Source organism: Pyxicephalus adspersus, chromosome 8 (assembly GCF_032062135.1).
Source record: "Pyxicephalus adspersus chromosome 8, UCB_Pads_2.0, whole genome shotgun sequence".
In the NCBI taxonomy this organism is placed as follows: Eukaryota; Metazoa; Chordata; class Amphibia; order Anura; family Pyxicephalidae; genus Pyxicephalus; species Pyxicephalus adspersus.
In genome coordinates, this window is record NC_092865.1 from 7308657 (window position 1) to 7332750 (window position 24094).

The following is a 24094-nucleotide window of genomic DNA, read 5'->3' on the forward strand; positions in this document are numbered from 1 at the left end:
AAGATTGTGAAAGATCCTTCCAACAATGTGTGTATGCAGCCTAAAAGAACTAAGCTTGCTGAGAAATCTTAAGCATCCAATAATTATTTTAGGAAATAGAATTCCACGTTGTAGATCTGCTTTCCCCATTTGAGATCTGCAGATTCTTACATCAGTCCCCATGCCACTATAGCTTCTTCAACAAGCTTAGCTTTTGGCATGAAGGAAACAAAAAGCAAGCTGTGCTCCATGTATCTGTGTCAGGCTACAAAGTTTATTAGCACTAGGTGAACCAAGGTGTTCACAGATACTTGCATGTGTTTCACCCCGTTGAGGATATTACGCAAACAAGTTTAGCTTAGTAGGAGAGTGAAAATTTGTAGGATAGCCATTTTTTTGCAGAGATTTTTTCATTTTTTTGTGTGACTGGCTGCTGCTTTCTTACCTTGTCGGGTCAGCACAGTTATAGGAATTCCAGGGTCACTGAGTTTGATAAAAGGACCGTAATCATTATCTATCCCTTCCCTGGCCAGGAGGATGTTCTTCGTGCGGACATTTCCGTGTACCAAGTCTTTATCTTCCTGCAGAAGAAAACATGACAGATATTTGTTCAATCCTGACAGTCACACAAATATCCTAGGAGAATCTCAAACATTACAATCAGACATCCCATATCAGGTGGGAACAATATTTTATAATCTGCCAAGATGAAGATTCTAACAAACTTACATCATATGATATGGTAATGTTTTACTATCTGTATTACTGGGTGCCAGTGCAGGTGTAAGCATGTGCAATTACAGCTTGTACAAATCTAGTTTGTTCTCTGTCGGATTGAAGCACGGCGTCTGCTGTGACTAGCTAAATCTACAACATACAATGGGGTAAGGAGCTGCACATAAACTGCAACTTTGCAACTGCAACTAGAATCATGAATGGATCTGGAAGATCACTTTTTTTTTTAAATGTACCAAATAGACTGTATGATTGTAACCAGGTACCACTAGGAATAGAGGTAGCATCCAACTCCTTCCCATCACAATGCAACATTGACAGCTGAACAACCAAAGCCAGACATCAGTGCTGTCATATAGTGGTATGAAATGTCCTTAGCAGTGAATAAGACCCAATGAAATGGCCCTGGAACTTCTCAGGGATTATTAACTTTACTACAGCAACCACACAAGAGTAATAAAAGCAGGATAACACCGGCCTTGGGATCGAGAAATCTAGATGCCAGGATAAAATCAGTTTACTTGACTACAATTATATAATTATTTTCCATGTATAACTGTTTATACTCATTAGCTTCTTTTTAAGGATTTTCTTGGTACATTGCAAATGACAGACAGATACAGACAGTGACACAGGAGGAGGAGAGGACTCTGCCCCGAAGAGCTTACAATCTAGGAGGTGGGGGAAGTAACACACAATAGGAGGGGGATATGGAATGGTGGGAAGTAGTGAGGGTTTAAAAGACAGAAAGTGCAGAAAGTAGGAGCAAGCTAATTGGACGAGGTAGACCATACAATAGAGTCAGGGCAGCTCTAGAAAAGTCTTGTATCCGTGCGTGTGAGGAGGTTATGAGTGAGGAAGTCATTAGTAGGTCATTGGAGGAGCGAAGAGAGCGGCAAGGGGAGTATTTTTCTATCAGGTCAGAAAGATAAGTGGGACAAGAACTGTGGAGGGATTTGAAGGCAAAGCACAGGAGCTTGAATTTGATTCTAAGGTGAAATGAAAGCCAAGGAGGAGAACTACAAACAGAAGAGGAGCGGAGGGAAGGATGGATGAGTCTGGCTGCAGCATTTATAATAGATTGTAGAGGAGAGAGTCGGGTTAGTGGATTACCAGAGAGGAGGAGGTTACAGTAGTCCAGACGAGAGATGATAGGAGCGTGTACAAGGAGTTTGGTCTCTGGGGACAGGTAGGGGCCGATTTTGGAGATGTTAGGCAGGTGAAAGTGACAGGACCTGGAAATGTTCTGTATATGGGGGTAAATGAGAGGTGACACCAAGACAACGTGCCTGAGTGGAGGGACGAATTACAGTGTTAATACCAGAATATTAGACTGCAAGCAGAAAGGATTTATCTCAGAAACCTTTGATATGCAATGTGAAAGATCAGATTGTAGCAGATAATGTCACATGATGTAATTTTTTTGCTTTGTTTAACAAATATTTGTAGCCCTTTTGTGTGTATCCGGCTACAGAGAAGTGATCTGTAAACTTGTGAAGACTGCCTGGAAATGCCATCTATCTGTGCTGGGAATCTCGTGTAAACACATATAAATAATGCTTCGCTCAGAGATGATTTGCTTTCCGCTCATCTCTCCAGGACGATGTCTGATTCAGCCTCAGCTGTCAGCTCGCCCGGCCAGAGATGAGAAATAATGGATAGATGGGATTAGTAATGAACTGCAGCTAATTGAGGTTACCGCATTTCATCAGTGATTTAATGCAGCCATTTAGCAATAAACTGCCATTATTATGGGAAGTCAACTTCACGTACTGAAAATTAATAGCGGTATTGATCTATCACTCCGTCTGCTAAACCGTTTATTTCCTGCACAATATAGAGTCATAATATGATCTATGTGGGGAGGGAAGTGCGTCGGCCAAGTGCTGGAGAACTACAAGTCCCACATGCACTGCCAGCTGCTCACGGGAAGGTGGTCTAGGGTTATATCTGCCCCTTAAATCATTTGCTGCCAGACTTGGTTTGTTTTTGCGTTTTAAAATCTTCATATTATATATGCCACACAATAATATACCCGGCATTACCAGCTTGCCTTGCCTTTGTCATCCCAGCACTGGCCAAAGATCATCTGTAGTAGGAAGATGGTGGTACCCTGTGATGGGTCACGGATAAGTGAGCCACATGGGGATGTAAAATCATTGTGCAGGTGACAGGTCCTCTTTATGGAGACTTTAGCCATTGTGGTCATGAGCTTATTTTAACCATTTCAGTATAAGGATGTGAGGTTCATGTCAAAAGGTAAATATATATAAAATATATTATAAATAATAAGTATATCTAAAGTATATCTAAAATGTATTAATTGTTGTTGCTCTCTGTGCAGTTAGAGACATTTCCCTTCACTTCCTGTCCCAGGCACACAAAAGAAAAAAGAGATCTTCCCAAAGTGTTGTCACAGGTGTCCCCAATGGAAGATTTTCTCTCCTCCTGTTTCAGTAGCATTTTGCAGCTCACCAACTCATTCTCGGTGACAACTAGCACCAAAATGTTGATTCTCCACAATTGGAACAGAAATACAAACCTATCAGGCTTGCTGACACTTTTCCAATACATCCAAAGCTATAAAGATCATACAAACAGTACTATTGAATCACTCACCAAGTAGCTCAGGGCGCTTGCAAGCTGTTTGGCCACCTGGAACTTCCATGGCGTTGTGAGACATTCGCTCCTGCGATGCATAAACAGATCCAAAGGACCAAAATCCACAAATTCTTCCACCATGATGTCTTAAAAAAAAGATAATATGTCAATGTCTGTTATAGTGCACAGAGCAAAATGATAAATGCAAACATCAATGCAATGCATGCACATCTCCCTGTGTTTATATATCCTGCAAGTACATCTGTGAGGTGATTGCAGTGATTCTCAACCAGAGGTTGCTGGGGGATCCTTGCGAAAATTTCTCAGGTGAGTTTAGGTGACCCCAATGATGTTTTTGGCTATCTGTAAGGATGACATTCTTCCCACTGGCCAGCAATGTAAGAGGAATTCTTCCCACGGACCATAACACGAATATACTGTGATCTGTGGATATAGGAATTATTGAAGGGGTTCCCTGAAGACCTGAAAGTTATTCCAAGGGTTCCCCCCATGTTATAAAGGTTTATAAACATTGTGTAAGACCATAAAAAAGTGTCTGGAATAATTCATCAGATGTGGATCTGCTGCTGATCCTGATCTTTGGAATTTTAAACTCGCTCCTCAGTCATGTGACCACTTATAGACCATTATATTTTAAGAATGAAAGGCTCAGAGTCATTATAAATATAGTGCCAGAAATTTGCCCACTCTGCTCCACCCAACACCCTCAGCTCACCTACTCACCTCAAGCTTCCTCGCTGTCTCTGCAACACATCGATACCTTCTATCCTATGCGGCATATAGATACCTCTTCTATAGATGAAGCTCCTTACATAACATTCTAGCAGCCCCCAATTGTAATGTACAGATTCACCTGCGGGCAGCAGTATTGGGATGTTAAGGGCTGTTTTGGATGCATGGTAGGTCAGCAAAATCCCTCTGACTTTGAGTGGTGCACATGGCAGTTCAGAGACTTTGCATGTTGCATAGTTTTGAAAAGGCTCCTAAAGATTGGGCATGTGCAGAAAGGGGCAGCCAGAGCCTCCCGGGATGTGTGACGTAGGTAGGCTCTGCTTTCCCATTCTGTCTGGACCGCTGCGGCAATCAAGCCAGAGAAGGGTGTTGCACTTAAAAAAATACATTTTTACTTTATATGAAAGTAAAAATTTGGAGTTTAGGTCCTCTTTAAGTAATTGATTAAACAACAAACAAAAACATGACAAAACCTTTATTTACTTACTTTCTACATCTCGCACACATACGCCATGGAGCAGTACAATGTGCTTGTGTGAAACTTGCCTCATCATGCTGGCTGTCTCGAAAAATGCCTGTCAGAGGAATAAAGAAAAAAATACTAAGAAACGGAGCAAAACATTTCATGGAAGCCAATAAAAGATAGCTGAGCCGGGGTGGCAGAGTGCTCATTGTCTGTGATTTATGTAAAGTATCTGAAGCTAAAAACTTTTGTTTCCTGGTTTAGGATGAAAGAAGAAATATACAACCTCTGTTGGGTTGATATTGTTGTTTTGGGGAAATCTGGTTTGTCCTGGGTATTTTTATCATGAAGATTGATAGTGATGAGAACCCTCTAAACAGGATAAGAGATTTTCCTCTTACTTTCTTTGTCTCTATTTGTTTTTCAGAGTGTTATGGGTAATAAAAGTAAAAACAAAAAAGCTTTAATTTCAGGCTCTTTCTGATTGAAACTCCCTGAAAGCAAGCAGCCCCTGCAGTGTTTTCTCTTCAATAACCTATAGTGCTCTATAAAAACAATGTCAATCTCTTTGTATTTTAAAAAAAAAGATTGGAGGTGGGGCAGTCACTGCTTTAACTTGCGTGTAAATTCTGGCTTGAGCTACTGCGTTCTGTAAACAAACTTTTGAAAAGTTAAGGGGACACTGAAAACTATATAGGAGTGAGTGTAAGCTCCACCTACTGGCTTAAAAAAGGAACAACAAGTATTGCAGCTTAAGAGCTTTGTGTGGAAATTTGTGTAATTCCAACTTGGCGACACTCCCACGCCTTTCAACACAACTTTAGAAACAGGGCCACGGGAGTGATCCAGCATTCAAATTTTTCCCTCCTATGTATGCAATATTGGCACTCTGTAAATAATTCATCATGGTTTACTTTGACCTTTAATTGTGTTATTGCTACAAAAGATGCCCAAATTAGTTCCTTGCAAAAGGAGAAGTATCAGACTTTCCCGTGACCCCGATCTTTATTAAAGGATTGCCCTGTCAGACTCTGCATGCCATGGCGCCATCCTGTGGTGTCCTATGGTAATGCTACGTGTCAGCTCATGGAACTACAGGATGTGGCAGTAGACATTGCAGGGGATGTTGGATGCAGAAGAGTCTAATGGAGGCTGCAGAAGAAATGAGACAGAGGCTTCTGGAGGCATAAGAAAATACTAGTTCTTTATAAGGAATTTCTATGGCCAATTAGGGTGCGGCGGGGGTGGGGAGGGTGTTAAATGACTGCATTGAATTTCTCAGGGTTGAAGCTTCCTGATGGTGACAACTGTGAACTGTGTCTGCATAATTTGTGCTTTAAAGGCTATATTGGGGCCAGTGGGGCAATGCAATTGCAATTTTAGGAGATGCAGCACTGTCATCCTGTAAAAGAGCACGAACATAGACCTTCATGGCGAGATTATTTTGACGAAAGCAGATTTAAAATTAATAAGGATGGCTTTTAAGGTGACATTACCAGTTACGTTCCTTTTGTATCAGATGTTATAGGTTGGAAGAGTGTGTGTAGGAGTTAGTAGTGGTAGGTATACAATTATCTTTTAGAGGGTAAACCTACCAGTGAAATGTCCCTGTGGCTGGCGTCCAGCACCTTCAGAATGACTTTAATCTCTTTCTCTGAAGTACTTATTTCAGTGTCATTGTCATCCTTATAGCTAAGTCTTCCCTCGTAGATCTGGGTTCTGGTTCCCCGGCCCATGTGTTCCAGCTGGAGGTAAACAAACAATCATAAAAGCACCTGACAATTATAACATTAAAATAAAAGATTAATTGAATGCTAAAACAAAACCAACTATTACTGCAACATCCACTTTCTGCCACTAGAGGTCCCCAGTCTGATGGTTGGAATAATTCAATCCACTTCCATTAAACCCAGCTCACCTGGCCCTGGAAACTTTATGCAATAAAAGACTTACCTGATCATAATTTTTGTAAAAAAAAAAAAAATAAAGTTTAGTCTAGCTTTAAATCATGACTGTAAAGGTTCATGGCCCTACCCCACCTCTGCTGTCAACTACAGGAAACATGCAGAGATGCAGAAAGGAGAAAGAAAGGCTGCGCAGAGCCTTCTGCTTTCCATAACTTTGAGAAATTTGTAACAAACAACAAAAGGAAGCTCACAAATTGGTTTTACCTGCAACTGGAAGCTGTACTGTAAATAAAAGCAATTGTTATCTAAAGCAAACATTTGTTTAAAGTATATCTACATATGTCAAAGTTTTCAGAACAGAAACAGAGAATCTTCTGAGGGAAGGGGGGGGGGGGGTCTCCTTTGGTGACAACTAAAAGGACAATTTCATTACTTATGAGAAATGATCTCCAAATGTTACACATTTGGTAAGAAGGGGATTTTAGATATACTTCAAAATGTAAATGAAATCCAAGGAGGGGGGAGTGGTATAGTAGTGCATGCTCAGTCACATGATCTATGGCTGCCCAATGGCTTATGAGATAAGAAGCCAAATATTGAACAAGAGCTGGCTAGGATGGCAGCGTGGACCTGTTGGCACTGGAGGAGGGCAAACAGAGGTAAGCCTACTATAAAGTGTATGTATGGTGAAAAGTGTAGTTCTGTTAGAACATGGTACACAGAGCTTGAGGTGAACTTCCTCCTGCAATTACAGAGAAGCAGGGAAGGGTTAGAACCTCTGATGGTAGCTCATGTGTCCACCAGTGAGACTTCCTCTTACTTTCTGCACTGGGAACAAGTAATCAAAGAAATAAAAAGCAAATCAGCTCAGTGGAGAAATACAGGCTGCAATAAATATCTCAATGATGTTCGAACCTTGACCCACTCAAAACAAAAAATAATGCCATGTCAATTAAAGTGTATGCAAGGCTGAAAGTTTTTTCTTCTTCTTTTTGGCTACAGAAAATAAGACTTTTAGATTTCCTTTCCTTACCCGAGACATAACAGGTGGTGAGAAATCTGTTCTTGACAGTTGTCATTGGTGCAGATTTTAGAAGATTTCCCTTTGCTTTAAGTTCAACATTTTGGAAAGATTTAAACAAAGATCTGTAGTAATGTTCAAGGCAATCCTTGCAGTGTACAGAGCTGACCTGAAGGGGCTCAAGAAAGCCAAACTAATCATAATGATTATGGTAATAGAAATAGAGGAAGACTAATCTACTTCACTTCCAGGGAAATTACTATATAGGTGTGTGTGTATATTTATTGTGCGGTTCTCCCTTTTGTTACGTACTGAAGTCACATCAGCGGTCAGGTTGCAGCTCTTCATGACATGAAATTCAATATGACGGATTTTTCAAATCAATAATAAACTTCACAACTAAAATAAATACCAGACATCTCCACTCTGCAATTCTTTTTATGTAACTCACTTGTAAAATCTCATCCTTCAGTATTCTATGGAAACTCAGCTGGCTGATATGATAGACGGGTTGCCAGTCCACGGCCTTCCTTGTCGCAATTAACAGGTTTGAAATTTCTGTGAAAAAACAAAAACAGATATATGGAAAATGATTGTTTTCTACAGGGCATCTCTTCCTCATATTACAAGCAGCCATAAGTTATGTATGTTTGTTAATTATTCACAGGAGTATCCAATAGGATGTATCCATGGACCTTAAACAGGAAGTAATGCCATCTTGTATGGCTGGGAATGGTTTGCACTACAGACTTCTATACTGCGCTATATTTTTAAAGTTTGTGGACACCTGACCTTCACCCTTATAGTAGTGTGTTGAACATTTTATTCCAAAATCCTGGCCATTTTTATAGATTTGAGAATGATTTGAGATTTGAGAAAGATTTGAGAATGTCAATATAAATTTGTGCCCAAAAGAACATTTATGAGGTCAGAGCACAGAGCTTTGTGCGGGCCAATCATATTCCCACTCAACTTACCAAACCATGCCTTCACAAGCTTATTTCAACCTTTAATAAAGTACAGCGCTGCGTAATATGTTGACGCTATAAAAAATCCTGTTTATTAATAATAATAAAAATAATATTAAGCCCAGTGGCTCCTTTAATATTTTTAGACCTTAGGGAATGCCCGATGAACCAATACATTTGGATCAGCTGAAGAAATGCCCAAGCAGTTTGCATGCCACTCTTGCAGTCAAGCAAAAAGCTCTCTGGTGTCCCACCATTGATTCTGTCCAGTGACCTTAGACATATATAAATATATGACTATTACTTAGATTGTGAGCCACTTTGAGGGACAGCTAGTGACACGACTATGGACTTTGTACAGCACTGTGTAATATGTCTGCGCTATATAAATATTGTATGATAATAATAGGAGATTAACTGTTAAGTCAATGTCTGTATCTCAGTATTGTTAATTTGTTAGTGTATGGTATATTGATTCACCTGTGTTGATATTTTCTATTGTGTTGATGGTTTACAAATTCCTCTGGTATCGGTTTGAAGAAAAAAAAAATAATAATAATATGAGATTTATCTGCTATAGATTAAGAAACCTCTAACTCTAGGGACCCTAGAAGCTCATTAAACTCTGGTTGATTTACTGAACCCCGGTTAAGAATACCAGGTGTAAAATGTCTTTGTATGCCATTGCATTACATTTGATTATTCAAATAGTTTGGTCATAAGGGTAGATGTGATTGTTAGATGCCCCTAACCACAAACATATGGTATACATTACACATATTTGGGTGAATTTTATAGAACACCAGATTTAAATTTCCCTTTATAGTAACAAAACTCTGTACAGAAATGTCAAAAATCCAATCTTCTTGCTCTTGTACATGCGGAGGGCTTAAGATAAGAATGCAAGGATTGCCAAAGAGCATTACAATTTATTGATATAGTACAACTAAAGCACCACTTAAATGGACCCCATGGTTTTTAAATGTTTCTTTGGGTTCATGTCGAGCACTGTAGTGAAACGAGGCATTTTCTAAATGCACACAGCTCCATTCAAATGGAATATGGAAATGGGAAAGGGCTGCTCTGACCAGCTTTGCCTGGAGTTCACTTTAATAAGACATGCTGGGTTTAAAGAAAGTTCAGATTCATATGTGACGTTAGCATTATTATCTGAATTACTAATTACCAACAACTGTGCATGAGGTCCTTTGGGGTGAAGAGAAAATGGTTTAAAGTTCTTTCTGGATTGTTGCATAATTGGCAACATTATGAGATTTCAGAGCCATAATATATTCTGTCCTGCACATTCTTTGTATCTTTCTAAGAAAGACACGATGAAAGTAAAGGTCACGCTGGAACTGGGAGTTATCTTCTAAACAGCTATGTTTTAATGTGTGACCTCTGATCACCATGTGTCAGGGAATTAATCAGCCCCTTCAATGACTGGTCATCTTCCTATAATCTGCTTTTATTTCATAGTGATGTTTAAAGGTGAAATTATTATTAATTAATTTTTAAACAGGATTTAAATGACACCAACATATTACACAGTGCTGTACATTAAATAGGGGTTGCAAATGACAGACAGTGACACAGGAGGAGGAGAGGACCCTGCCCAGAAGAGCTTGCAATCTAAGAGATGGGGATCTTTGGGTATTCTTTCATCTTAGTGTCCCTTGCACATTTCTTCCAGGCCTGTGCTATTATACACTGGTCACTGCTGCTCTCCCTTTTTGTATAGGGTGATTGGTATTGTATTTGGTCTTCAGAAAACTTTTATTGGGAAGGCTTGCTGGGTCACTCCTGCAGCTCTGATTTCTGCATGGACTATGTACAGAATAGTGATGTGAGCTTTATTTTTATAAGGTAAAATATAGGTTTTAAAAGGTTCTACTACCAACTGGGAACAAACTGGATGCTGATCATGAAGTCCCTGTGTCATGATACGGTGAGAAATTGTAAGCCGAAGGCTTCTTTAAAAAAAATAAACCGTATTTTCCGGTGTACAAGGCGACTGGGCGTATAAGACGACCCCCACTCTAACCAATCATTTGGGGGTCGTGTTATATGCCCAGTATTGTACTGTTCCTTCTGCCTGTCAGATCTCACTATTGTGTGAGAACTGAGAGGCAGAAAGAACTGTACACTACTAGTTCTAAGTAATGAATGGGCACGTTCCTTTACTGAATGGGCGTGTTCCAGTGAAGAGCCAATCCAGGCTCTCCACTGGAGAGCCAATCCAGGCTCTCCACTGGAGAGCCAATCCAGGCTCTCCACTGGAGAGCCAATCCAGGCTCTCCACTGGAGAGCCAATCCAGGTTCACGTCCTGCTTTTCAGTTTACACGAGTCCTGCCCAGGAGGACTCGTGTAAGCTGAAAAGCAGGAAGACAGAAGGAGGCACAGGAGGACTCGCAGGGACGCCAGACCAGAGAGGGGACTCGCGAGGACACCGGGCGCTGCAGGTAAGTACTGGTACCCGGCATACAAGACGACCCCTGACTTTGTCATAGATTTTTTGGGGTTAAAAAGTCGTCTTGTACGCCGGAAAATACAGTATATAATTTCAGCTTGCAGAGACTACAGCATCCTCTGGACAGTGTGCTTCTGTTTAGTGCTGTGGTCTACTTACGGTAATAAAAAAAATGTATTATTTTTTTATGAACAGGTTTTACCATATCCATTTTTTCTACAATATATTTTTCTTGTCTGTGCAATATAACACTTCTTAAACAAACAATGCTTGACATAGAATCCAACACAAACAAGCCTTTGTCAGCTGCAGCTTGTTACACACCTCTGGGCTTAGGAAGACAGCACCTCTTCAATGTGAAGCTGACGTCATCTGTTCTCAGCACCTGGCCCTTTAAGTGCTCCATGAGCTGTTTCAGGGTTTCGAAAGTGCGGTCTGACCCCAGCAGACAATACGATTTGTCCTTCACTTCGATCTGGAAGTTTTTGTACTGCTTCAGAGTCTTGGATTCATACTGGGTAAAGGAAGGACAAAAATTTGGACAGATTTACCAGGAGTAATAATGAAAGCGAAACATCATTGGGTTGATCATTTTGGTCACGAGAAACATCATCATGGGCAGCACGGTGGCTCAGTGGTTAGCACTCTGGCCTTTGCAGCGATGGGTTCTAGGTTTGAATCTCGGCCGAGGCACTATCTGCATGGAGTTTGCAGGTTCTCCCCGTGTTTTTCGTGGGTTTCCCCTAGGTACTCCGGTTTCCTCCCACATTCCACAAACATGCAGTTAATCTAATTGGCTTCCCCAAAAATTGACCTTAGACTTTAATAATGACATATGACTGAGATAGAACATTAAATTGTAAGCCCTTTTGAGGGACAGTTAGTGACATGACTATGGACTTTTTACAGTCCTGCGTAATATGATGGCGCTATATAAATACTGTTTAATAATAATAAGGATTTGGTTCTACAATGCAGCAAAATGTTTGATATAAATTGCTTTTAAAGTTGTTTTACTTAAAGCCACATCAGCAGTAATACCCTCCTCCCCCAATACCATTCTTTATTTATTAATTTATCAAAAGACTTTAGGATTCCTAACAATAAAGTTATAGTTGCTGTCGTGTGATGACTTTTGTACTTTTTTCCTTGTCTCCAGCCTTGGACTATGGACAGGCTTAAGTGGTAGACACAAAGCAGAACCAGAGTGGTGCCAAGCAATGAGGCAAGGTTTTATTATAGAAAGGGGCGATGTCCCTTCTGCAACAAGACATACTCACCTCCCTGATCTCTCCTTAAAATCGATAAGTTGCATACCCACAGCTCAGTTTGTTTGCTGGCATACTAGCAGCTTCCCCTGCATATGCAGGGAATGAGTGAACTACCGCTAATGCTTGTGCAGTAGTTATGCCATCCCGGCTCAGCCAATCAAGAAGGTTGAAGAGCAGAACAAAGAAAAAAAAAAAAAGATGGTGGCACCTGTGACAGAACAGGGACAGGTGTTCTGGGTTGACATAGTCTGGGTTTAGTTCTGCTTTAAGCAGGAAGTGAGGTGGCATTTTAGTCCTGTTTTTTTAACTCTCTTGCCAGCCAAAACCTGACTTTTTCTTTTTTCTTTTTTTTTTTAAACAACTCAAAATTTTAAGTTATGATTCTGCAAGGGAAATACAGTCTGCCTTATAGAGACATGTGGTGTTACCTTGGACATTTTGGAACAGGCCACGGTCATAAGAATGTGATTGAAATCTGTGCAGCTCCATCTAAGGACGTACATCCCTTCTTCGTTGCCTTCCTGTCGCAGCTTGTTTATAGCGTACTCAGTGCTGCAGGAAATAAACAATGATAGCAAACAAAACTGAAACACTATTCAGCCAAGAATAGAAGCAATGCTTGTCTTCTCTATTCTCTCCAAAGTTAAAAAAGTTAAGAATCAATCTGCTCTAAATAGTACAGCGATAAAATTGCAAAGGATACACAGATAGGTTGGGAGTTAAACCTGGCCTCTGCCGAGCTGGGTCCCAGGTTCGAATCTCGGCCAGGACACTATCTGCATGGAGTATGCAAGCTTTCCCCGTGTTTCTGTGGGTTTCCTCCCACATTCCAAAAACATGCAGTTAAGTCAAATTGCTATATGGTAGGGACATTAGACAGTGAGCTATCGGAAGAGAATCTGGCATGTGTACAGGGCTCGTCATCCGTCGTTCATCCTGATAGATCCACGGATGACGAACAATCATAATGAAAGTGAAGGGGAGAGAGCACAGCGGGGTGCTGCTCTGTCGTTCTTCCCCCTTCATAGAGCAGAACAGTGCTGTATGTACAGCGCTCGTTCATGCATCATTCAGTCTTTTGTTGTTGGAAAGGATTGTGAAAGATCTTTTCCAAAGACAAATATTGCACGTGTGTACCCAGCCAACGTTTAGGAATGATCTCTCCAGCATCTGACAAAAAAGATTTGAAAGATTTATTTTTAATTCTGTTTGTGCAGCCACTGCAGATATTTCCTTACCAGACACAGACCACAATAAAAAGCTCATAGATGTTCTTACACCCTTCCCTAATGCAAATCAAATTTTTGTTTGCAGGTGTCTTATTCACTTGCATAGGGGTTGACAACTATGTTTTCAGTTTAATTCACATAAAATAAAATAATAAAATAAAATGTAGTAGCCAGCTTTGGGAGGGAAGTGTAAGCTGTGTATGCCTGCAGGAGGTCCGAGCGGTCAGATAACAAGCCTACATCCTGAACTTTACTCAGATGAAGGGATTTTTTTTTTAAATTGTCCTTTTACTGAAGGAGACCTCATTAGGCTAGGTACACACATCAGATGATTCATGTCTAATAAATCGCCTCAGGGCTAATGTCGGAAGAAAATCTGGCATGTACAGCGCACGTTGTTCATGGATCTGTCCTGGCGGATCCACGAACGACGGTAATGGAAGTGAAGGGGAGAGACCGCAGTGAGGTGCCGCTCCGCCATTCTCCCACTCCTCTCTCCATACAGCAGAACAGTGATGTATGTACAGTGCTTGTTTATGCATCGTTCAATCTTTTGTCGTTGGAAAACATCATGAAAGACAATTGTTGAACATGTGCACGCTGCCTAACTCAAGCAACCTTTATCTAGTTTAAAAATGAAAGTTCATCAAGGCCCCGGCTGTTTTCTAGTTAACAAAAGTTACACTTTCTTATGTAAATGTGCAGCAAAACCATTCAGGAAATTCTTAAGGCCTCTTTCTCTGGAATAAAAGGTTGTAAGGTTGCAATTATTCATATATTAATATTTACCAAAGTGATAAACTTTCTGTAATTAAACAGATGTGGTCCTCAGCAAACACAATTAATTGTTTTACTTGTGTCTGATGTGACTGTTATGAAGGCCGGCGAGAAGTCTACGAAAAAAAAAAACCTGGAGACCGGAAACCAAAAACAAAAGGTTGGGAAACTCCGTTAGAGACCATAGGGACGGCCTAAAGTGAAATCCCGTAGATAAAAAGACAAACCAGGACAGGATGCTGCTCCAACAAATCAAGAAATGGAGATTTTTTGGCTTTTATAGATGCCAGAAATTCTTTGGTATTTTCAAACACATGACCGTAAATATATATATAAAAAAAAATCCCCTGTAAATATGGCAGCTCGAGTCTGGAAGCTTGGACAATCAAATCTGCTGCTGAGGAAAGGTGAAAAAGGCACTATTGTTCTTTTTTATATGTGCAAAGAAATAATGAACTTACCAAATGGGTCCGTGACAGCCATTCATTATATTATGTACTATTAATGGCGGGGCGACATCAGTGCATAGATAGTGATGGGCGTCTGCTGTCAGTCTGAAGTAGCCATCTACGAGGGCGGTGAACGACAATGCTTCATCTGAAGATGAGAGCTTCAGCTCCTACATAAAATGTTAAAGTGGATGTAATATTAACTTAAGTCAACTTTACAATTGTACACAATGATCTCCCCAGCCCCTTTTAGCTGGGTGCACCACCCAGCACTTTTCAGGGACCACCCGGCTGTTTTGGGTGGTTACTAAAGATTTGGGTCACAAAACAGGGGCTGTCACCTGCCTACATTTTCTTACCACCCGGCTTAAAAAAAATTCTGGGTTGAACACTGGTACAGCACAAAGCAATATATTAAGGTTGCTTTATAAAAATTATTAGGAACTGCAAACAAACACATAAATATACGGATGAAACATAAGCTATGACAATCATATCTAATTGCATTTGCATTTCTCAGTGGATCAAAAATGGACAGAATTAAAAGATAACCACCATATATATAGCCAGGGTTACAGACATACAAGGGGAATGGGTGCAAGCTTGAGCACTGGAGGAAAGTAAAGATTTGAATACTACAAAACATCTGGTTTCAGGGGCAGTCAAGGAGAAGTAAAATGTGGGTATGAATGTGGCTATTCATAAATGTTTTCTTTGTAATTACATAAGGGTTAGGTCAGGTAGTTAAATGAAATGCAGTGAGGAAGTTGATCGTTACCTGGTCTCTGGCTCTTTATGGTTCCTCATTAACTTACCATGCACTTGTTGTCCTGGTTGTGTACATAGACCGTGTTATCCTTGGCTACGATGTGTGTGATCTCTGGAAAGTAGGAGAAGCTGTACCACTGCTCTTTGGCTTTTGCATCTGTCTTTTTATTTTTGTTTTCATTCCTTTTCTTTTTAGTTTTCTTTTCCTTCTCTACTATCACAGGCTGCAGGAAAGAGGAAACAGAATGACATATTCCATAAATATTTCGTAAATATTCCAAAGGCTAATATTTTCCATAAGAAAGGTTGTCACCCCACATATTGCAGCAACAGAGGTTTTACTCTATCCAGAGAAACTTTCCCTGCTTTATCTGAAAACTACTGTACAGAGCTGCCATTCAATCAATGGGAGTGGTTGGAAACTATTCTGTGCATGTATTTGGGTTGCAATTGTGGCTTTTCCACCTCTGGAGGAAGAACTGCAACAGCAAAGTGTGCAAATGCATTGACGAGTAGTGTGCTTTGCTGCTCCTAGGCAGATAGCAGCAGCTTGCTGGAAGCAGCTATCTGCGTGGTTTGTGACCACACGTCTAGAAGAGGCCTTACCATTTCCCCTCAGGAAGATTTCCAATTACTTCCTGTAGAAGATGTGACAAAAGTTCTACTTCACATTAAAATCTGCAGTCTGGCTTTAATGCAACCTGCACTTACCACAGCCCATAAAAAAGGATTTTACACCAAAGTGCCCTGGGTTGCACAATATTCATTTAATGAACCTGGAAAGGACAGTGGCACTATCCCATTCCTTTCTCACTGTTTACCTTGAGAAGCAACCCAGGAACAAAGAAAAATGCAGACTAGATTCCTTCAGGCATTGCAAGATTCCTTCACCTATGCAAGAATCTAAATAGTCAGCCTATATTATTTTGCATAATTAGTGACTCTGTTAGATCACAAAACTAACTTGGGGGAGCAGCCAAGCCTTTCCACTTGAATTGTCAGCACCAGACAAAGAAAATATAATAAATAAGGGGCTAATTGAAAATGTGGAATCGGCTCCCTCAGGAAGTAGTTTCAGCTAGTTCTATAGATTGCTTTAAGAAAGAGCTGGATGGTTTCTAGAAGCACAGAATATAACTGGGGAATAAAGCTTAAACGTAAAGACAGCAGAGATTGCTGATCCAAGGGACATCCGATTTGCCTTCTTCTGGATGAACCATAGGGTTTTATATCTGGGAAATGTTTATTTCCCTAGTGATTGAACATTTGATGGACTTTTGTCTTTTTTAACCTAAACTACTATGTAACTATGTAATCCACATTAAAGTGAAATCTGCACTCCATTATAATCAGCTCACGCTCAGAATCTATGTCAGCAGTTACCTGCACTCCAATATCTACTTCACCCGAAATATAGCAAACACGGTATCTATGACAGTAACAAGATCTAAACTCTAGCACAGCCATTTTCCAGTATGTATTGCACAAGGGCATTTACTTTGTTCACCTTGCAGTATTTATGTCACCAGTGAGCTCTACATTCCAGTACACAAAGCTGACTCCTCCATAAAAAAGCTCATTTTGCAAAATTTATGTTGGCAAGCCAACTCACTCCCCAGTATTCATTTCACCAATGATTTTTGGGTCATAGCTACTCCCCAGTATAAATGTTACCTATGAAATCTGAACTGAAGCATGCACAGCTTACTCCTCCATAAACATGTCAGCAGTGAGATCCCCACGCCCGTACACCCAGCTCACCACCGACTATCCATTTCACTAATGGCTCAGGTAAGAGTTCTACTGACACAGCTCATTTGCTATCTGAAATCCTTTATTACTCTCCATTACTGACAAAGCCTTGTAAAAATCGGTTGTTCCCATCACTGCAGAAGAAGTTGAGTAATTCACTGTGTTTATAAATAGTTTTATTGTCTCTACTTACAGCGGGTTTTACTCTCCACAGGATGCCATCATTCCCAGTCACCATAACCTCATACACGCCGCTGGCTTGAACCCCATTCTGTTCATTCTCCGATGAAATTTTTAAGTGCTGTGTCTCAAATATCTCAGCTCCATAATTTTTGGTCAGCGTCTCCAGCGTGGACATGTACTTCACTTTTAGATCATGCGGGGACACGCTGCTGTCACAGATCGTTTTATTGTTAAATTCTTTCAGGAAATTCTTGAAGACGTTATTTATCCGAATCCGTGTGAGGATATTCCTTTGTTTGATGGTTCGGTTTAAGGTTTCGGGGATATATCTCTTATAGCTAAAAGGTTAAGAAAATGTGTTGCTTAGTACAGATTATTCTACAGAGCTTTACCTGAAAACCATAAAGAGACTTCTGCAATGGGATGATAAATGCTACAACTTCATATTCTTCTATTTTCACAGAGAAAAAAGGCAGTGATCCTTGCTCCGGTATGGAATTCTCTTTGGTTTTCAGTTTATTATTACCATAATCAGACACTATGTATACATTGCCAACATATTACGCAGAGCTGTACATTGGGGTTGCAAATGACAGACAGATACAAACAATGACACAGGAGGTGGAGAGGATCCTGCCCATTCTACAGGCAGGGAGAAGTAACTTTAGAAAAAAAGCTTTTATGTGACAATGCTCTGAAGCAGAAACAGCTATACTTTCTAGTACAGTTTTCTGTATTTCAAAGCATGTCAAACACTTAAAGCAGTGTAAACATGTACACCAGGTAAACCTTACAAACATATCACATTTTTTATGGTATGGCAGCCAATAAAATTAGGTTTGTGCCCCCAGTGGTTAACCTTTCCTTCTTTTTTTATATAACGAATGGACTAGCCCTGTTGCATGGAGACTCTAAGCTGTAAATTATTTATATATACTGAGCACTTCCCTATTTGGGAAGCCATAAATAGTCCAATGGTTGTATAAGTGTCTCATTAGGGCTGGATCTGGCTGTTTACAGTGAGCATAACCTGTAAGATTAATCATTACCTGGACTGTGCACAGGCTGCAGGTGTCTAGTATTACCAAATACATTGGGCAACTACCCGACTAGTCTGTGGGTGACTACAAATGCCCAGTAATGCTTTTTTAAAAAGGGAAAATAGTAGACATAATGAAACTTTTTTATAATGCACCTTTGTCTGCATTATAGAAAGGCAACAAATGTAACAAATTGTCTCCCCACACTCCAGAAACAGAGCACTCAGAGGCCTTCTTACCTGGTGCCCGGTGGCCAGAAAGGTGACCTATCGCCCAAATAATACTGTAGACATCTATGGCCTAGCAAACTCCAAGGAACCTGGGTTTGTTTGGGGCCATCTTTATAGCGAGGAATCTTTCCTCAATTCCTTTGGAAACAAGTGGGGGATTTCTATCCTGCTGCTGTATTAGGTGTGTTATGTGTCCAACGTCATCCCCAAAGGGAATAACTATTTTCAGTTTGCAATGCCACAACAGGTTTCAGTATTAAGTGGTCCAGCAAAGCAATCTAAATTTGTAGATCACGTTCCCAAGTAAATCCAGGATTCACAGGCTAGGTTCAAGGGGGGGGACACGATTTTCTACGAACATTTTTTTAGAAAACACGTTGATAATTGCCACGACTGACCTTACATCCTTGGGGAGTTCTGGAAGTTGCATGTTCTTCTTAATGGCGTAGTGAGATATTGCCAGCACTGCCATTCCTAAACATTCGTTTTCTATTTCATGAACCTCTTGGTCATTTTTTGGTTCTCGGACTGGAGCCAAACATTTTACGAGCTCATACTGGCCCTAATAAAAAGAAAAGATACGTGATTCACACAGAACACAGCAAGAGTTTTAAAAGAGGATTTAGTATATGCCCCGAGTAATTTGAATGCATTTGCTCTGACATTTTTGCCTTTTCATTCTCATTTTAGCGTCTGTCGTACCTTATTGCTCAAAGTAAACCAAACACCAAACAAATATGTAACTGTAACAAAGAACTTTTGAAAATGCTAGTTCCCTGGCTATAATTCTCATCTTTTACACAAGAAATTTAAACAAGTGGAGTGACTGTGAAAGTTGTCACTATACACGATACGTCAAAACATTAAAACCACCCTAATATTATGCCCCCTTGTTCAGCTTTGACCTGTCAAAGCATGCACTATACAAGACCTCTGACAAGGCAGCAAAACATTAGCAGCAAATCCAGGTGCTGGGTCTCTGCCAGCCTGCTTTCTTCCAATAGTGCACCTTGATGCCATCTCTGCCCCAGGTGAACAATATAAGTTGCAATGCATTGTGGTTTCTGACATTTTTCCCTTATGGCCAGCAATATGTGCAACATTAGCTCTTGGACCAGATAGATTAACCTTCCTCTCACTACATAATACACAAATGATCCTGTTGCCAGTTCACCTATTGTCCTTCCTTGGAGCGAATTTTGTGGATGTTCTGACCCAGTCATGTTGGCATCACAATCATGCATACAGATCTTCACATCTTCTATACAGAAGTGTTTACTTGATGCTCAATAATTCCCACAAATAGACAGATGTAACAAGACCATCACTGGTATTTATTTCTCTTTTCTGTGTTTTGGCTGATCAGTGTCTCTGCATTTGTTCACATTTTCTGCATTTGATAAAATTAGAATTACTGTAACCGTTCCAACAACCAGTTTCTCAAAATGTCACCTCTTTCTTACTTCGTGGCCACTGCAAACATTTGACCAGTCAGGTAAGTCCAACACTCATTTCCCTGCATGTAGTGGTTCCTCCTTTGGCTTGGTGTATGATCTGGGCACAGAAACCATAAGGTGTGCTGAGAGGGCAATTCATTTACACATCTGAAGTATGGAATACTTGCAGCGGCCATGGAGAAGTGATGACATTTTGGGCTGCAAAACGATTAGCATCAGTGTTCAACCCAGACATTTTTTTAAGCAGGGTGGGTGGCAGCCCCTGTACTGTGACCGAACTTTTTAGTAACCACCTAAAAAGAGCCGGGTGATTACTGAAAAGTGTGGGGTGGTGCGCCCAGCTAAAAGGGGCCGAGGAGAACACTGAGTATATTTTTATTGACCCTGTGATCACCTAAATTTAAGTTTAAAGTGTATGTAAGTCTAACTGGATACGCAGAGTGGCTGCTTTCACATATAACACTTTATTCTGCATTGCTATGGGTTTTACCTGTGCAAATATATAATCCAGTGAACTGGCATCCAGAATAGGAGTTCCATCTTGAACCTTGCTGTCATAATTATCCCTCTGCTTTTTGGGGTAATATCTGAAAACCGGTGATTCATTTTCATTTGTCCCGTGCCAATTTGTGAAGAAGAATCTGTGGGAATAAAAAAAAAAAAAAGTGAATAAAAAGGGAGGATGGGCAAATTGATTCTTTTTTTAAACAAATCAGATTTATCCATTTAGATATATGAACCAAAATAGAAAGGTTAATTCACAGCAAAAAAAAAAAAAATATGGCGATAGTATTGTGATTGGAGAAAAATAAAAACTTTATTGTAAACCCCAATCATCCAAACTCCTCTAAAGATTCACAATATTCAAAATTGATTTTCAATTTGCTGCTTTCATTGAGACACTCTTGGATTTATTAAAGCACTCGAAGACTGTGGAGAAGATGGTCTATCAAAGGTGAACCTGTGTGATCGAGCAAACCTGTTCTCCAATAATACTGCACAATGTAAATTACTATTTGGCAACAGGAGTTTCCTTTTTTCTCCTTTGAACACAAACCTAAAACTTGCTGTAGAGTTTTAGCTTCCTCTGGATTAATTACAGGTTTAAAGTATAAAGAATTTGTTTCTTTTCTTACATTTTGGTTGAACTTGATAGACAAGTTTCTTTTTTTATTTCATCGGAGTTACTATGTAGCTATGTAATCTAAGATCAAAAACCTATTTGGCGTTTGGCACAAAGCCCATGTGTATCAGTGCTGTTGATGTGCACATGAACTCTGTGCTGGTCTTTGTGTAGGAGGAACAATGCTGCAGCTGAGAAATGCACATTGACTTACTGTTATAGGTATTCTAAACATAGTTTCTTCCCGAAATCGCATTGACCCGACTACTTTCAAGTCAATACACATTTAAATAAACCGGGTGCCATTCTTGTCAGGGATCAGAAAAAAAAAAAAATATGAATTACACTTAAAGTAAAACGCTGCTTTATCTAAACATCTGCTTAAAGTGGAACTAGATCCATGTTACTTGCCTGTTCCTTCGCAGTGTGCTCCCATCTTTTTTTGTTTTTCTTTACAAACTCTTTCCAGTCTTTGGCTGGGCCAGGATGAAGTAACTCCCGTGCAGGAGTTGATTCATTCTCTACATGCGCAGAGAAAGCCAGAAATGCTCGGTATCCTGCGAAGTAAAGCTGCTGCTGCTGCTCATGCGCTGCTTAGCTTTCTGGCCAGAAACTCAGAGCGATCAGGCAGAAGGGACATCGCCTGACCCTTTTTACAAAACTGAAATTAAAAAAATTACACTTACTGTTAATCCCGCAGATCCCTCGATGGTACTGGTCCTTCCCACAATCCAGAGACGTCCTAGAATTCCTCTTTTTCCTGGTGCGGAGGAATCGCTGAGTGCTGCCATCTTCAATCTTCTCTTCCGTCTTCTTGTTACATCACCCGAACCCGCACTGCGCAGGTGCGAGATTGGGAAATGTAGCCCGCTATAAAGAGGGAAAAAGGAGAGCCGATCTCACTGCGCATGCATGAAATAGGCATCTCTCCTCAATTGAAAAAATGCCCCTTTTGCATATGCCCGAGGTTGGGCATGTGCAGAAGGAGCATGCAGAGCCTCCCCGGATGCATGACGTAGGTAACCCAGGAGGCTCTGAGCTCCAATTCATTTTTGATAGCTGCTGCGATTAAGACTAAAAACATTTTTTTCCTTTACATATAAGGGTTGCCTACCCTTTTATGTAAAGTGGAAATGATGAGTTTAGGTCCGCTTTAACAGTTCTAATTTTTTGGGGAGGTAATGTGAAGTCTTGCCTTAAGATTTCCTTTATGTGATCAATGCCACATATAAATAAACCTTGAATGTAATAGACTTATCGGAGTTAACTTATTCACAATATGTCACCGATTTCTCCTTCAGATATATCCTCAAAGTATAGAGCTGCAAGGCAGGGAGTAAATACATAAGTACCAATGCTCATATCTCCAATTCCCATGCTTGAACAGTGTTTATAAACAGTGGACCAGAAGTCCAATTTTTTTTTTGACAGCAATGGCTGTAAGTGCTGCTGTAATAATGCAAAATGACAGCAGGGAATTGTCAGTGAATGAAAGGGGTGAGGCAGCAGGACAGATTGTATTACAAATGCCCTGTGAACCTTGACTAAGTTATTTTTGGGATTGCATAGCACGGCTAATGCTAACAGAGTAAATGTAGAGTTTTTTTGGTCTAGGCTTCTTTTTTTTTTTGAGGTTTGTCAGAAACCAAAGGCGAAACCTAAATGCGCAACAACTCACAGCTAGTGGTGGAAGCTGCAAACTCCATCGAGACAGACATTGTGAAAGAGTCACCACTGCTGGGACAGAGGATGTGACTAAGACCTTCTTTCCCAGCGCCCAGTATCGATGTTTTATCATTTTTACATTCCCTACCAGGCAAATGAGGTCATCTTGTTTATTCTGAACAATTTTTATTTCTCAGAAATGAAGGACACACAAAGTCAGAGCTAAATTAGGAAAGGGGTCCTTGGCCCCACAAGGAGAGAATACCAATCTCACAAGAAGCACTGCAAAGGAATTTAAAAAAAATATGAACACAGTAAACACAAACTGATTCACAGTAAAATCAAATTTTCTGCTTGGATCAGACTGTTATCACTTATCCCTCAGGTAGATCCAGTGTATTTGTATGTTCTTATGAATATGTTAATTGTACTATAAATATATTTGATTACAGCAGAGAAGAGGTTTACTGTTTACATCGATACATGAAATAACAACATGTGCACCACAAACAATATTAGAAATGCAAGTTTTCATTATTATTTTTGGTAGATATGTATTTATTACATGTATTCATGGTCATTTTTATATTGTGTGATATGTCTAGAAGAGTCTCTGCCCTACCCAGAGGAAGGCTTATGGCGAAACACGTTGGGCTACATATTACGCAGTGCTGTACAAAGCCCATAGTCATGTCACTAGGCGTCCCCCAAAGGAGCTCACAATCTAATTTCCCTACCATAGGTCAATTTGGGGGGAAGCCAATTAACCTAACTGCATGTTTTTGGAATGTGGGAGAAAGCCCACACAAACACGGGAAGAACCTGCAAACTCCATGCAGATAGTGTCCTGGCCGAGATTCAAACCTGGGCTGCAAAGGCCAGTGTGCCAAGCACTGAGCCACCATGCTTCCCAGGATAAAGAGACAACCTAATTCCCCTCAATTTTTCATGAGGATTAATGTTACGTATGTAATTGGATTGTGTGTTTTTACCTATGTACATTTGCTCACCACTAGCTTTGTCAAGCTATGTTTGCTAACTTGCCGTTTTAAAATTTAACTATTTATAGTTGACAAAAAATTTTTCTCCTTTCATTCCTCAATTATTTGTTTAATCATTGACCAAGGCTTGATAACCAAAAGTTTTTTTCAACTTTTATACTTTAGCTTTTAGTCCCGAGGAGAGAAATGAATGTATATTTCACTTATAACAGTTGCCACTGTTAGCCAGGCTTTCTGGTACAACACTAAAA

At 40.2% G+C, this 24094-nt stretch overlaps 1 protein-coding gene across 2 annotated transcripts in view; it reads right to left on the reverse strand.

The window, feature by feature from the left end:
* Positions 1-24094, reverse strand: part of JAK1 (Janus kinase 1) — a 103950-nt gene that overhangs the window by 11409 nt on the left and 68447 nt on the right. For both annotated transcript variants that reach the window (XM_072419400.1, XM_072419399.1), the window contains exons 5-16: positions 20545-20695; positions 18996-19159; positions 17338-17665; positions 15440-15616; positions 14637-14794; positions 12598-12721; positions 11223-11412; positions 7911-8017; positions 6127-6276; positions 4556-4643; positions 3334-3461; positions 425-560 (exon numbers count right to left, since the gene is read on the reverse strand). In XM_072419400.1, coding sequence (XP_072275501.1) covers positions 425-560; positions 3334-3461; positions 4556-4643; positions 6127-6276; positions 7911-8017; positions 11223-11412; positions 12598-12721; positions 14637-14794; positions 15440-15616; positions 17338-17665; positions 18996-19159; positions 20545-20695 — 1901 coding nt within the window. The remainder of the gene's footprint in view (positions 1-424; positions 561-3333; positions 3462-4555; positions 4644-6126; positions 6277-7910; positions 8018-11222; positions 11413-12597; positions 12722-14636; positions 14795-15439; positions 15617-17337; positions 17666-18995; positions 19160-20544; positions 20696-24094) is intronic.